The following is a 12,147-nucleotide window of genomic DNA, read 5'->3' on the forward strand; positions in this document are numbered from 1 at the left end:
GCTTCTGTGTTGTTTAGTAATTTTGCACACGACGCTTGGCTTTTATGCCATTTGATCCCATGTTTAAAGTCTATAGTTTTGTTAATGTGTATCCGTTTGATCCCCATGTGTTAAATCTACAGTTATATAAGCAGCATTGGTACTGGTTTTTAACCACCCTTGATCAAGATAAAGAGAAACCAAGCTGGTATAAATATTCATAAGAAACCGACACGACATGAGAGAAAGTTGATATATTATTGCTTGCTTCACTCTACTGCAAGCAACAAAATAGCAAATATAAAAGACAATCCGCATGTCAACTACCCATCTTGCAACACACAATCAGGAATCCGTAATGCCAGCAAAGTACATGCTGAATCAAACAATATTTCAGTGCTTGCCTTGAAGGCGCAATGTATATGCATGCAAGGATATAAGAACTTGCTTCAAAATCGCCTTAGCCGATGCATCAATCAAGTTTCCATCGCTGTCAAACTTTGCGGGAGGTTGGAATGCGTTCAAGAAAAACTCAGGTTTGTTTATGAAATGAAGATCTAAAAAAACTCCAGTCTGGCGAAGGTGGTATTGTGACCGTCCCCCACCAAAACCTCCTCCAGCACTTACAATCGCAGCAGCTTTATCAGCCCAAACATTTGGTGGTCTAGATGCCCAGTCAATCGCGTTCTTCAGAGGTCCTGGTACAGTGGGGAGAGAAAGTGTTACCAAAATGAAAGCACAAGTTGCAAACACTGGATATCAGACTAGCAGCTTCTGCCACAGACACTGATTTCTCTCCCAACACACCCCCCAACCCAACCCTAAATTTAGGCCATCCATACAAGGGAAAGTCTTGTATTCAAAGTATTATTATACATATTTAGAAACTTCCACTATCTTCTTATAAATTTATATTTTATTCAATTTTTCCTATAATACATTCAAAACTAAAGGACTTTATTTTTGCAAAGTATGCATACAAGTAACGATCAGCCTTGTATCTGGAACCTGTATATGTATATTATAAATCCTAACAATTGCCAAGGGAAAAGAGAATTTTGACAAGTCTAGGGATGCCAATGACTATCTAATCATTTTGAAATCAGCAACAGAAAACAAGATGAAGAGGATTACATCACATTGCAGCATATCAAAGAAGCAATAGCTGATGCTCAACAAAGTGCTCCATTAATTAAGAATAGTTCATAGCATCTGTCTCACTCTTACTCAGACACAAGCAAGCATGCACAAGCAGTCTTCGCCACCAGCTTTTCTTAATGATCGCACTAGTTAACTATTTAGCTACATGTATAAACTTTCAACCGAGGGTACAGAATCTATCAATCTGAACTTTTCTAGAGTAATCAACGTCAAAGGGGTAAAACAGTGCTGACCATATTGGCTCTACAAAGAACATCAATGAGATATTTGGAGGAAGGGTTTTTAAGGTAGACAGTGGGAAAGAATTCACAAACTTGTCCAAAAAACAAACTTCCACCATGTTAAAGCTCCTTCACTCATTTCTTTTTTCAATTTCATCACTTGAACCATTGGATTTCTACAGAACGTATAATTCCTTTTTTCTCTGTAAGACATGTACACACACAAACACAGATGATGTTGAAAACCGATTTGTGGAGTTAAGTCCAACCAGTTGGACTAAGGCTTAGTTGAGTTAGATTGAGACTTCATTATAACATGTTTTTAGTAAAAATATTTTCTAAAAACTTTCCATTTGTTTGTTGTTTCAGTTCAAGGTTGAAAACGATCCTGATAACATTTCTATTAGTTGTTCACCACGTCCTGCTTCCTGCAAACAGATTGGACATCCTGCCCAAGGCATACCAAAATAAATACAGCGTAATATAACATTTAAAAGAATTTGTGCAATCTTAAAATGCAATAAAATGACCCCACCACCACCATCGCTATAATAATAACAGCAGTAGCAGCAATAACAACAATGATAACAATTAAGGGCCAGTTGTAGCAACATAAAATGCAAGATCGGCCGTGTCAATTGGCAATGAAAGCTGGTTCCATGCAAATAAAATATAAAAATCCAAACTGAAGTCAACTATTCAACTTCCAGTTTTGAGTCGTTATTGATGCCAAGTTCAGACTGGCCCCACTTGCAACCTCAACCCATTATCCCTAAGAACAGGGCACCATTTTTACAACCACAAGATAAAAAAAAGAAGAACAAGGTTCCATATTGCTTGTTGTGTCCCCAGCCATTTTTCTGCTCCATCTTTAATTCCTTTTCGTAAACAGCACACTAACAAAAGATTCTAGACAATAGCATCTCAATTGAAAATTCATTTAAATATCAAGATTTAAGTGACATTTAACAACTTGATTTTTTGATAGGTAGACAACTTGATTACATAGCAATCAAGTTTAGCTTCTTTGCACAAACAATATCACAGAATATTCTGCCTGTATCACATCACAGGCGCTTCTTCCCTCGAATATAGACAAGTAAAACGAAAAAATAATGCGACAAAGGAAGGAAGTACCGGTGACGGAGTAGTTGTACTCGGGAGAGGCGAAGAGGATGCTATCGGCCGCTTTTACCTTCTGGCGGAAAGCTTCGACGGCCGGCGGGTATGTTCCATCAACTTCCAAGTCAGTGTTGAGCATCGGCAGCGGCGCTATGTCTATGTGGTCGATATGGAGGCCGTCGATTCCCTTGCTTAGCTCGATTGCTATGAAGCCAACCGGCAACCAGCCACACCCGATCAAAGCCCGAATACCAATAACAAAACAAAAAAAGGGAAACCCAAAAGAATGCGAAGCACAGTGGGAGAGGAGTACCGGAACGAATGAGGCCTCGGTTGTAGGATCCTTTACGAAGAGACCCACAAAGAGCAGCCACTTTAATTAGCGGTTTCGACGCCGCCATCGCGCTCCCTTTGCAATGTCCTGTGTATCCGGGAGAGGGAGAGGGAGAGGGAGAGGGAGAGTATATACAGCCAGGCGGGCAGAGCTTTGTCCCTTGTAAAAAATATCATATTTCTAAGTGAACGGCTGGGGGATGAGATTCATGTGAAGGGAGGAGAAGGTTGATTTGTGAGCGTGTATGCATGCCATTCGATGAGTGGAGAATGGAGTTTGATCTTCAGCAGAGTAGGAGAATGGGTCAAACTCAAAGGCTGATTGGGTTTGAATTAGAAATGTCGGAGGCGGCCCATGGGTACGTTAGGCCGTGAAATCCATCTCAAACAGGATTCATTAAAAAAATTTAAATATATTTCAATTTATTTGATACATTCAATTTTTAAATATATATTTTAATCTATTTAATATATATTATTTTAAAATAAAAATAATATTATAATAATATTTTATTTAATTTTTAACACAAATATAATTTCACCTTGAATCACCAAAGAATAACCAAACAAATCCTAAGAAGTCCATTATCCCATGCTTTGACCAAACAACCCATCACAAGTACATGGTTTAAAAGGTCAGAAACCCCCTCCACCGGGAAGAAGACCCACTTTCCAAATCTAGTCAGTCCATGGATCCGAAGCCCGTCTTCGAATCTCTCTGCCTCTGAGCACACGTCAAGGGTCACTCCTCTCCTTAGCATCCACGTCTGGTAATAAAATGCTTAGTGCAACATCATTTTCTTCAATGCTATTGCTCTTACACTCAATATCATCCTGAGTTTCCTCAACTCAGCGCTCGTTTACGTTTCAGGTTTTGTTTGTTTGTTTGTTTGTTCTTTGTTCATTTTTGGTGATTTCTGAAGCTTTCGCGGGTACCCATATGGACTTTTTCGGTAGAGCTTTCGCAATTTGTTTTCTCTCTTGTTTTTTTTTCCTCTACTTTGACGTCTCAATTTAGTTTGACTCGGAATTCGTTAATTTTTTTTTTAGTTCGATTTTTATGTGAATTCATCTAATGAATTTTTGTTTAGTTGTATTTGATTCGAGTTTATGACCAATTTTCAGCAGCTCAATTCTTCCCTTTCTATTTTTATTTACTTATTTTAAACTTGGCATTTAATTTGACTTCCACATGTCTGTATATAGCTTTGGAAGCCTTTGAATTTTCTGGTTCTTTCCTAAACTACGGAGAACCGTTTTGTGTGACTGCATTTTTGTTTGGACTTAGTGGCGAATTTGGGGCATGTAATGGATCTTATAGGTTTGATAAGTCCTTTTCAACGTATTGATCTTTAATATAAACATTTCCATCATTTTGTTGTGAAAATTTTATTTATAGATTCTATAGGAAGGGATGGTTTGATGATTTCAATTTGACGTTCTGTCCTCACTTTTGAGTAGATTACGGTTTTTATTGGTAATTCAAATCTACTGGAAGTTGAATTGGAGTTGGGATGGGTTAATAGGTCTATATTTGTATATTTTTGAATCTGACTGATGAAAATTTTGCTTGTTTCTGGTTCAAAATTATCTTTCCTCTAGAACAAAGGTGAACCTATTATGCCTTAGTTTGCCATGCATCATATTAACTTCTGTCCTTGTTTTACTACAGGTTTCTTGCTGCTAAATATCGTTGGATTCTGTGGATTCATCATTTTGTAGCTGGAAATTGGGAAAAGTTTAATGGAATTGAGGGGTCTCGTTTTGAAGCTGTTTTGAATATGAAATTTGTGCTCTTATGAGCTAGGGATATTTGGGATTTTGATACTATTTTAACTAGTATGAGTGGAAGGAAGACCATGGGACGAGCTTCACCAATATTGCTGATAATATTGTCTCTTGGGGTTTTCTTTGCAACATATAATTTGTTAACAATGATATTTGACCATAGATCTTTAGGGAAATGGGCACCTGTTGATACGGATGGTGCATTATCATTTGACCCCATTATTGAGATGCCAGAGGATGTGAGGAAACCGAAGAATGCCAAGCTACTCTTCCATGTTGCATTAACAGCCACTGATGCTCCTTACAACAAATGGCAGTGTCGCATTATGTACTTCTGGTACAAGAAGCAGAAGGACTTGCCAAGATCGGAGATGGGAGGGTTCACTCGGATTTTGCATTCAGGAAATCCCGACAACTTGATGGATGAGATTCCTACTGTTGTGGTTGATCCTCTTCCTGCTGGAATGGATAGGGTGAGATTTCTTGCAATTCTATAATTTTCAGCTGCTTAATTTCTGATTTTGTTCTATAATTCCTGTCCTTTTTTTTTGGGTTTGAAGATCTTAGCCTACATCCTGTCTATGTAAAACATATTTTTAGGAGTCACCTTCTTTTGTACATGTTTTGCACCATATCATGTTCTCATTAGCAAGACTTTAGTATGGGGTATGTGTGATAATCATGGTGACCAGCTTTCTTGAATAATTTCTCTAATTCTAAAATATCTTAACATGAACTTAGTTGGAATAGCAGTGGTAAAGATGTGTTGTTCTTACTTATAAAAAATAAAAATAAAAAAACTTAGTTGGAATAGACTTAAACTTTTTAACCATGCTACTTAGTCCTATGTGCTCAAGTAAGTTGCCTGTATGTCATGACTTGTTCACGTGGCATTTTATGGAGTAATAGTATTGTTGGAGTTCTAACAACTTTTTAGCTTTTTAAATAATTTGTGTTTAAACTCCTTATTGACTTTGTTTGAACATTGCATTCCCTTCCATAACTGCTGCAAACACCGAGCAACTAAAGATAGATTCACATATGAAGTATAAACCTTGCATCTCTATACATGTGGTTTTGTTTATGTCCTTATAACCTATTGGTTGGAAAGTCTGCTTAAATATTCTTATCATCTTTCTCTGTTGATCAGATCTGTGGAGGTAATGAATTTATGTCTGATTGTGATTGTTTAAACATGTACATTATTGACATAAGTTTCATATATGTCTCAGGGATACATTGTTTTAAACAGACCATGGGCCTTTGTGCAATGGCTGGAAAAGGCTACAATAGAGGAAGAGTGAGTTCCGTAAATTTATGGATCTGAAATGAGGTTACATACCTGCATAAGGTTTAAAAGGCTGTTTGTCTACTATGGTGCAGATACATTTTGATGGCAGAGCCGGATCACATATTTGTAAAGCCACTACCAAATTTGGGACATGGCGGATATCCAGCTGCCTTTCCATTTTTCTACATTAAGCCAGACCAGCATGAGAAAATTATACGGAAGTTCTATCCAGGCCCTGTGAAAAATGTTGATCCGATTGGCAATTCTCCTGTAATTATCAAGAAGGTAAAACTCTTTTTGCCAGATGACCTACTAAAATATGGGTCAGCCATGTAATAACACTAGCTTTTCCCAAGTTAATCTTGTATGGGATTGTTGATTTTTTGTTGATAATTTCCTTTCACCTATGGATTTTATTTTATTTACCCAGCGGAAAATGAATTTTCGTTTGTGGATCAATTCATCTTGTTGTTCAGGATTTGTTGGAGAAGATTGCTCCTACATGGATGAATGTCTCTTTGAGAATGAAAGATGACCCGGAGACTGATAAAACTTTTGGATGGGTTTTGGAAATGTAAGCGTTGAATATAATTGTCTTTTGGTTGGGTTCACTTTGCAAAGTTGGTGGCAGAAAGTTTTATTTCAATATGGACTTGTATAGTACTTCTGTTTCCTTTGTTGAAGCCAGGTATGGCTATGCTGTGGCTTCTGCTTTGCACGGTGTGCAGCATATTCTTCGGAAAGACTTCATGCTGCAGGTATGTCTCTTTTTAGGAAATTTATTTGTATCACAGTTGATTTCCGGTTTTGCATGGATTTTCAGCAAGTTCCTGATACAACATTTATATATGCATATATTGAATCTCTTCTTAGAAGCTTTCCCTTGTGTGATTTTTTCAGCCCCCTTGGGATTTGGAAATTGGAAAAAAGTTCATTATTCATTACACTTATGGATGTGACTACAACTTGAAGGTATTATTTCCTCCCATTTTTCTTGGTCATGGTTATATGCTATATCACCTCAATCCATTTCAAATCAATCGTTGATGAGATCTACTACTTTTTCAACTTTTTATAAAAAGTTAAACTCACCTCAACCTACTTTATACATTCAAATACATCTCAATGAGATCTACAAAATACTATTATTCATAGATCAATTCAGATAATCTAAATCACCTCATCAGCTGTGTTATTTATTAGCTGAGACCCACTATTTTAATTTATACAAAGAACTATCTGAAATCTTGGTGTTCAGGGTGAGCTGACATATGGGAAAATCGGAGAGTGGCGATTTGACAAGAGGTCACATCTACGTGGACCTCCACCAAGGAACCTCTCCTTGCCCCCTCCGGGTGTCCCTGAAAGTGTGGTATGTCTATATTAGTTTTAAGTATTCGCTCAATTGAATCTTGCTAGGTAGCAGATTTCTCAGTCTAAGCTGCTGGCCTGCTTGCTCCATTATATCTGTCATCCATCCAGTAGTGTTTCTGACAATGCACTCTCACATGTTTGTGTGTTTGGTTATTAAGCACATGCGGCAATAATGATCATATATGATCTCCTTCTCTTTTTCAATCCTCTCATGTGGTGACTGCTATTTTTTTCCCACGTCACTCCTTTATCTTACACTTTTGGCCATTTTTTCCTAACTTAAACTGTAGGAGAGGGGAGATGGCCACCACTGCTCAAAGTGGCACTTTTGCCACTGTTGATTTATTCCCCCCTTCCTTCATTTGTAGCCTATGCTGGCTGAAAGTGCAATAATCACATAGATTGGAAAAAATTCTAGAACTTGAAGTGGATGTTGGGTGGTCACAGTAAAGAGGGTGGTACACAACCAATAAAACATTTTTGGGAAACAGTTGACCCACGGGCTATGGTTTATTAGGAGAATTGCGTGCCATACAGGTTGTTTAGCTGTCGAATACTGAGAGCTTGATTGGGACTAGTCTGTAATGCAATATGTAGAGATTGCTGGAACCAGTTGATATATATATAAACACACACTCAACTAGGAAAACTTCATCCTTGGGATTAGGAAATGTAGAGTATGTATTTGACAAGTCTATTTCCTATACTATATTATGAATTCATGTACTTCTTTCGCCTTTGTGTATGCAATTATGACTCCAGAGAAGTATTTGCTCTTTGCGTTTTTCTTCTGACAGGTTAGCCTTGTTAAGATGGTGAATGAAGCAACTGCAAACATTCTTAATTGGGATACACAGTAGATGTTTGGTACCCCCTACGGAACTCTGATTTTGAGAAAAGGAAATTTTTTTATCTCTTTGTACCCTCCCCCCCCCCCCCCCCCAAAAAAAAAAAAAAAAATCTGTGATGCATCACACAGACCCCACGTTAAATGTTCCCAAGTATGAAATATAACATCATAAACAGAAAATAAAGAAGATGGTACTGCTGCTTTTCTTTGGATCTTTGGCAAATACAACCACTGTATTTGGTTGACCTGATACAATATTGTTCTCCGCTATAATTACTTCAAAGAGAAGTGTTATATCTACAAATGGATTATGTTAAAATAATCTTACAAACTGATATGTTATTTATTAAATTTATTTTACAATAAAAATAATTTTACGATCTAATAAATCATATCAAATAATTTCAATTTATGAGATAACTTTTGTATAATTTATTATGGCGAAATTATAGGATTTCCTATCTAAATCACAAATTAGGGAATGCAATTTTCTTGGAAAGAAATCTTCAAACTGATCTACTTGTCAGTGGGTCTAGATTGTTGAATGGAACACTCCCAGTTTGGCTGGTTCAAATCGTTTGAATTTGTTGATGGAAAAATGTTGTATTCCCACTTAAATACGAAAAAGCAACTCTCTCTCTCACTCTCTCACTCTAATAAATATAGATAGAAATTACTATTGAGAGTATTCATTTTATATACATGGTGTGGCATTATCTAGATTATATATCTCTCTAAATGAGTGTTAAAAATAATCAATTAGAAATAGATATGCAGCGAGTGTAAATTATGTAATACTACAATGACTTCTCTCTAACATTAGTCTTTTAAAAAAAAAAAAAAAATTTTGGTCACCAAAATCGTAAAGTTAAAATATAGTATAAATTATGACGAAAGTTGGGCAAAGGTTTGTGCTTGAGATTGGTATGGGTGGCCTTTTCACGTAGGATAAGATTAACCACACCCATGACGTGATATGACGATGGGTGACATCAAGACCAGTAAGGCGTGGGTGAGCTTGCGAGTGTTTGTCGGCCAAACGTAAACTATGCAGTAATTTTATGAAAAAATTAATTATTATTTATCATTTTACATTCTACATCTTATAAAAAAACATCCATATACTTTATAAAAAATATCCTTACACCTTATAAATTATTATAGGAATAGAGTGTGTGATGTGAACAGTGATTTGTAATAAAATTCTATTTTCATTAATTGGTGTGATATGTTTTAAATAATTTTGTAGATTAAATATTTAATAAAGATTTATTTAGAACATTAGGCATCAACTAAGAATAATAGACAGAAAAATCATGCGCAATTTCTCCTTGGACAGACGGATTCATTGCCTGAAATGTTTTTGGTATCAATGTACACAGCACATGGTATGAGTAGAGTCGAACGTTAGAAAGCAAACATTATATATTAGAATAATAACCACAATAATTTAAAAAAAAAAAAAAAAATTCTGGACAAGTTCATGATACCCACACAACAAGACTCATCCAAGACGTCACAGATGATGCTACACGATAAACTTATCACTTCCAAGTAATCTCTTCTATTCTCACACTTTGTTGAAGATTTTGGACCATTGTACGTCTTTCTTTCCTTGTGCATGCGTACACAACAAAACTCATACAAAACACACATGCTACACACATGCTACACCCATCACTTTGGAGGAAAGGGTAGGGGTGGGCAACGAGGGCCCGTTCTCCGCTATGGGCCCCGCTAACCTGCTTTCACATAGAAAAGGAAAATATTTTAACTACAAATAGATTATACAAAATTAATTCTATAAATTGACATGATTTGATGTGACTCTTTAAATTGTAAAGTTATTTTTATTATAAAATAGATCTAACGCATATTAGATGAAGTCACATCAACTTATGATGTTACTTTTATATAATTTTTTTGTAGATCATAATGCTTTTGTATATAAAACCTCTTCTATTTTCGTACTTTCTTCAATATTTTTTGGATCATAGTGCTTTTGCCTGAATCTAAAGTTCTTTGTTTCCGCGCAAGTACGTAACAGCTACTACTGCCCTATTTTTACCACTTTTTTCAGAAAATTAAGCTTTTCTCCAAGCGGTCTATTTACTGCATGCATGCGGCGATTTGCTTTGCATGATCTGCATTTAATTAAGCCACCTGCTACTCAGCTCACTGTTTCCAGAATTCCGGTTCCAGGTTCCATCACAAAGATCTGTGCTTGCCTTGCTGTAGATCTCGCTGCCACAGTCCAAAACCAAAAAGGAAACCCTATATCAAGACAAAAGGAGAGAGGGGATATAATTCTATATAGCAACTCCATGCAATGTGCTTAATAATGCAAACAAAATCCCACATAGTAAGGACTTGGCCATTATAAAAAAAAAAGAAAGATTCTTTCAGATAAGTCAGTGAATAAGTACTTTCGTTCTGTGAATCGTAATATTCAATTATTATAAATTATTAAATAAAAATAATAATTAATATGCAAAGATTGTGATGATGAATGCTCGTCTTGTTCTACATTTTTTTCTCAAAAATTTCTCGAGTTCACGTGTTGGTCAGTACTAGACGTCCTTGTCGATCGATCCTTGTTTCAAGGAATAATAAATAAATAAAAAAGTGCCTTTTTCATGAAAGATTGATCAGGGCCGGCTCAAAGGGTACGCAATTAAGGCCACCGCCTAAAACTGAGTAGGCTTTTCAAAAAAAAATAAAACAAAAAATTATTATGATTTTAAAAAATAAATTATAAAAAAATATAGCATAAAAGATTAATTTTTTTTTTCTTAAAATAAAATCAATATTAAATGATAAAATTTAGTAAAAATAAAAAATAAAACCAATAAATATAGAAGTTTCACTAAAAAAAATCTTATTCAAAATATACAAAATTTCCAAACAATAATAAAATTAGAATAAAAATGACAAAATGATAATATATTACTCTTGAATATTTTATAAATTATGATGTTGTTTTGATATCGATGACCTTATTTATTTTCATAATAAAGTATTAAAAGAAATATATATACGAATAACAGATAATATTTTATTTACAAAAAAATTAAATTCTCTTTCAAATTGTTATAGTACTAGATATTCTTAATCAAAACAATATTCATATTTGTTTTGCATTACAGAAAATTTTAATATTTAATATTTAAATATTATTATCATTTTTAAATTAAAGTAATTAATGATCAGCTTAGCTGCAGCCTGTAATGCGTGTTAGACGTTGTTACTGATGAAAATCATGTAGTCCGTGGAATCTACCAATATCGTATGAATCATAGTCTTTTAATTACTTATAACATGGAATCTCCTTTTGATTTGGACTTTAGTTAAAAGATGAAACGGAATTCTTAATTATGTCAATTAGATTGAGTAATGATATAGACATAATATTCATTTCTATAACTTTGTTTTAGTTGGAAGACATTTTCATAAAATAAATAGTTACAGCTACAAAAATGCATTATTCCATTTAAAACATAATACTAAAAAAATTATAGAAAGAATTGTATATCAATTATTTTCTATTATATATTTGAGAAGTGATATAGCTATAAAGAGATTTCACAAAAGTTAACCTACAAATTAACATGTCTTTATATGATACATCATATCTACTTTATAATAAAAATAGATTTATAATCTAACGTACTGTATCAAACAATGTTGATTTATGGATTTATTTTCATGGAATCTCTCTAAGGCCTTGTTTGCATTCAAACTCACTTCAACACACCTCAACTCATCTCATCTTATCATTATAATTTTTTCAAATTCTCATACAAAATATAATAAATAATTTAACTTTTTCAAATCTCAAAATAACTTTTTTAAATTATCACACAAAATATAATAAATAATTCAACTTTTATTTTACTATTCACAAACTATATCAACGCATTTCAACTCATCTCTGAATCCAAACCACTTCTAAATCATTTTCATTATATTTACTCTAATGGTAAACATCCCAAAATTATTTGTCCAAATAGTTGGTAAAATCATCCAAC

General features: G+C 34.6%; 2 protein-coding genes across 3 annotated transcripts; one reads left to right on the forward strand and one right to left on the reverse strand.

Moving 5' to 3' along the window:
* Positions 1-163: 163 nt before the first annotated feature.
* Positions 164-3,100, reverse strand: LOC109012313 (NADPH:quinone oxidoreductase-like). The gene is made up of 3 exons (XM_018993877.2): positions 2,797-3,100; positions 2,499-2,687; positions 164-677 (listed from the first exon to the last, which is right to left on the reverse strand). Exons 1-3 carry the CDS (start codon positions 2,882-2,884, stop codon positions 373-375), a joined length of 582 nt encoding a protein of 193 aa, XP_018849422.1. The 5' UTR covers positions 2,885-3,100; the 3' UTR covers positions 164-372.
* Positions 3,101-3,410: 310 nt separating this feature from the next.
* LOC109012311 (hydroxyproline O-arabinosyltransferase 3-like) lies at positions 3,411-8,374 on the forward strand. 2 transcript variants are annotated; one of them, XM_018993873.2, is made up of 9 exons: positions 3,411-3,586; positions 4,489-5,077; positions 5,837-5,904; positions 5,988-6,180; positions 6,372-6,469; positions 6,584-6,653; positions 6,796-6,867; positions 7,154-7,267; positions 8,067-8,374. In XM_018993873.2, exons 2-9 carry the CDS (start codon positions 4,658-4,660, stop codon positions 8,127-8,129), a joined length of 1,098 nt encoding a protein of 365 aa, XP_018849418.2. In that variant the 5' UTR covers positions 3,411-3,586; positions 4,489-4,657; the 3' UTR covers positions 8,130-8,374. The 2 variants fall into 2 exon arrangements, with proteins under 2 accessions (XP_018849418.2, XP_018849419.2); XM_018993874.2 differs by lacking the exon at positions 3,411-3,586 and adding an exon at positions 3,601-3,687.
* The last annotated feature ends 3,773 nt before the right edge of the window (positions 8,375-12,147 follow it).

The sequence above is a fragment of the Juglans regia genome, chromosome 14 (genome assembly GCF_001411555.2).
Source record: "Juglans regia cultivar Chandler chromosome 14, Walnut 2.0, whole genome shotgun sequence".
Lineage (NCBI taxonomy): Eukaryota > Viridiplantae > Streptophyta > Magnoliopsida > Fagales > Juglandaceae > Juglans > Juglans regia.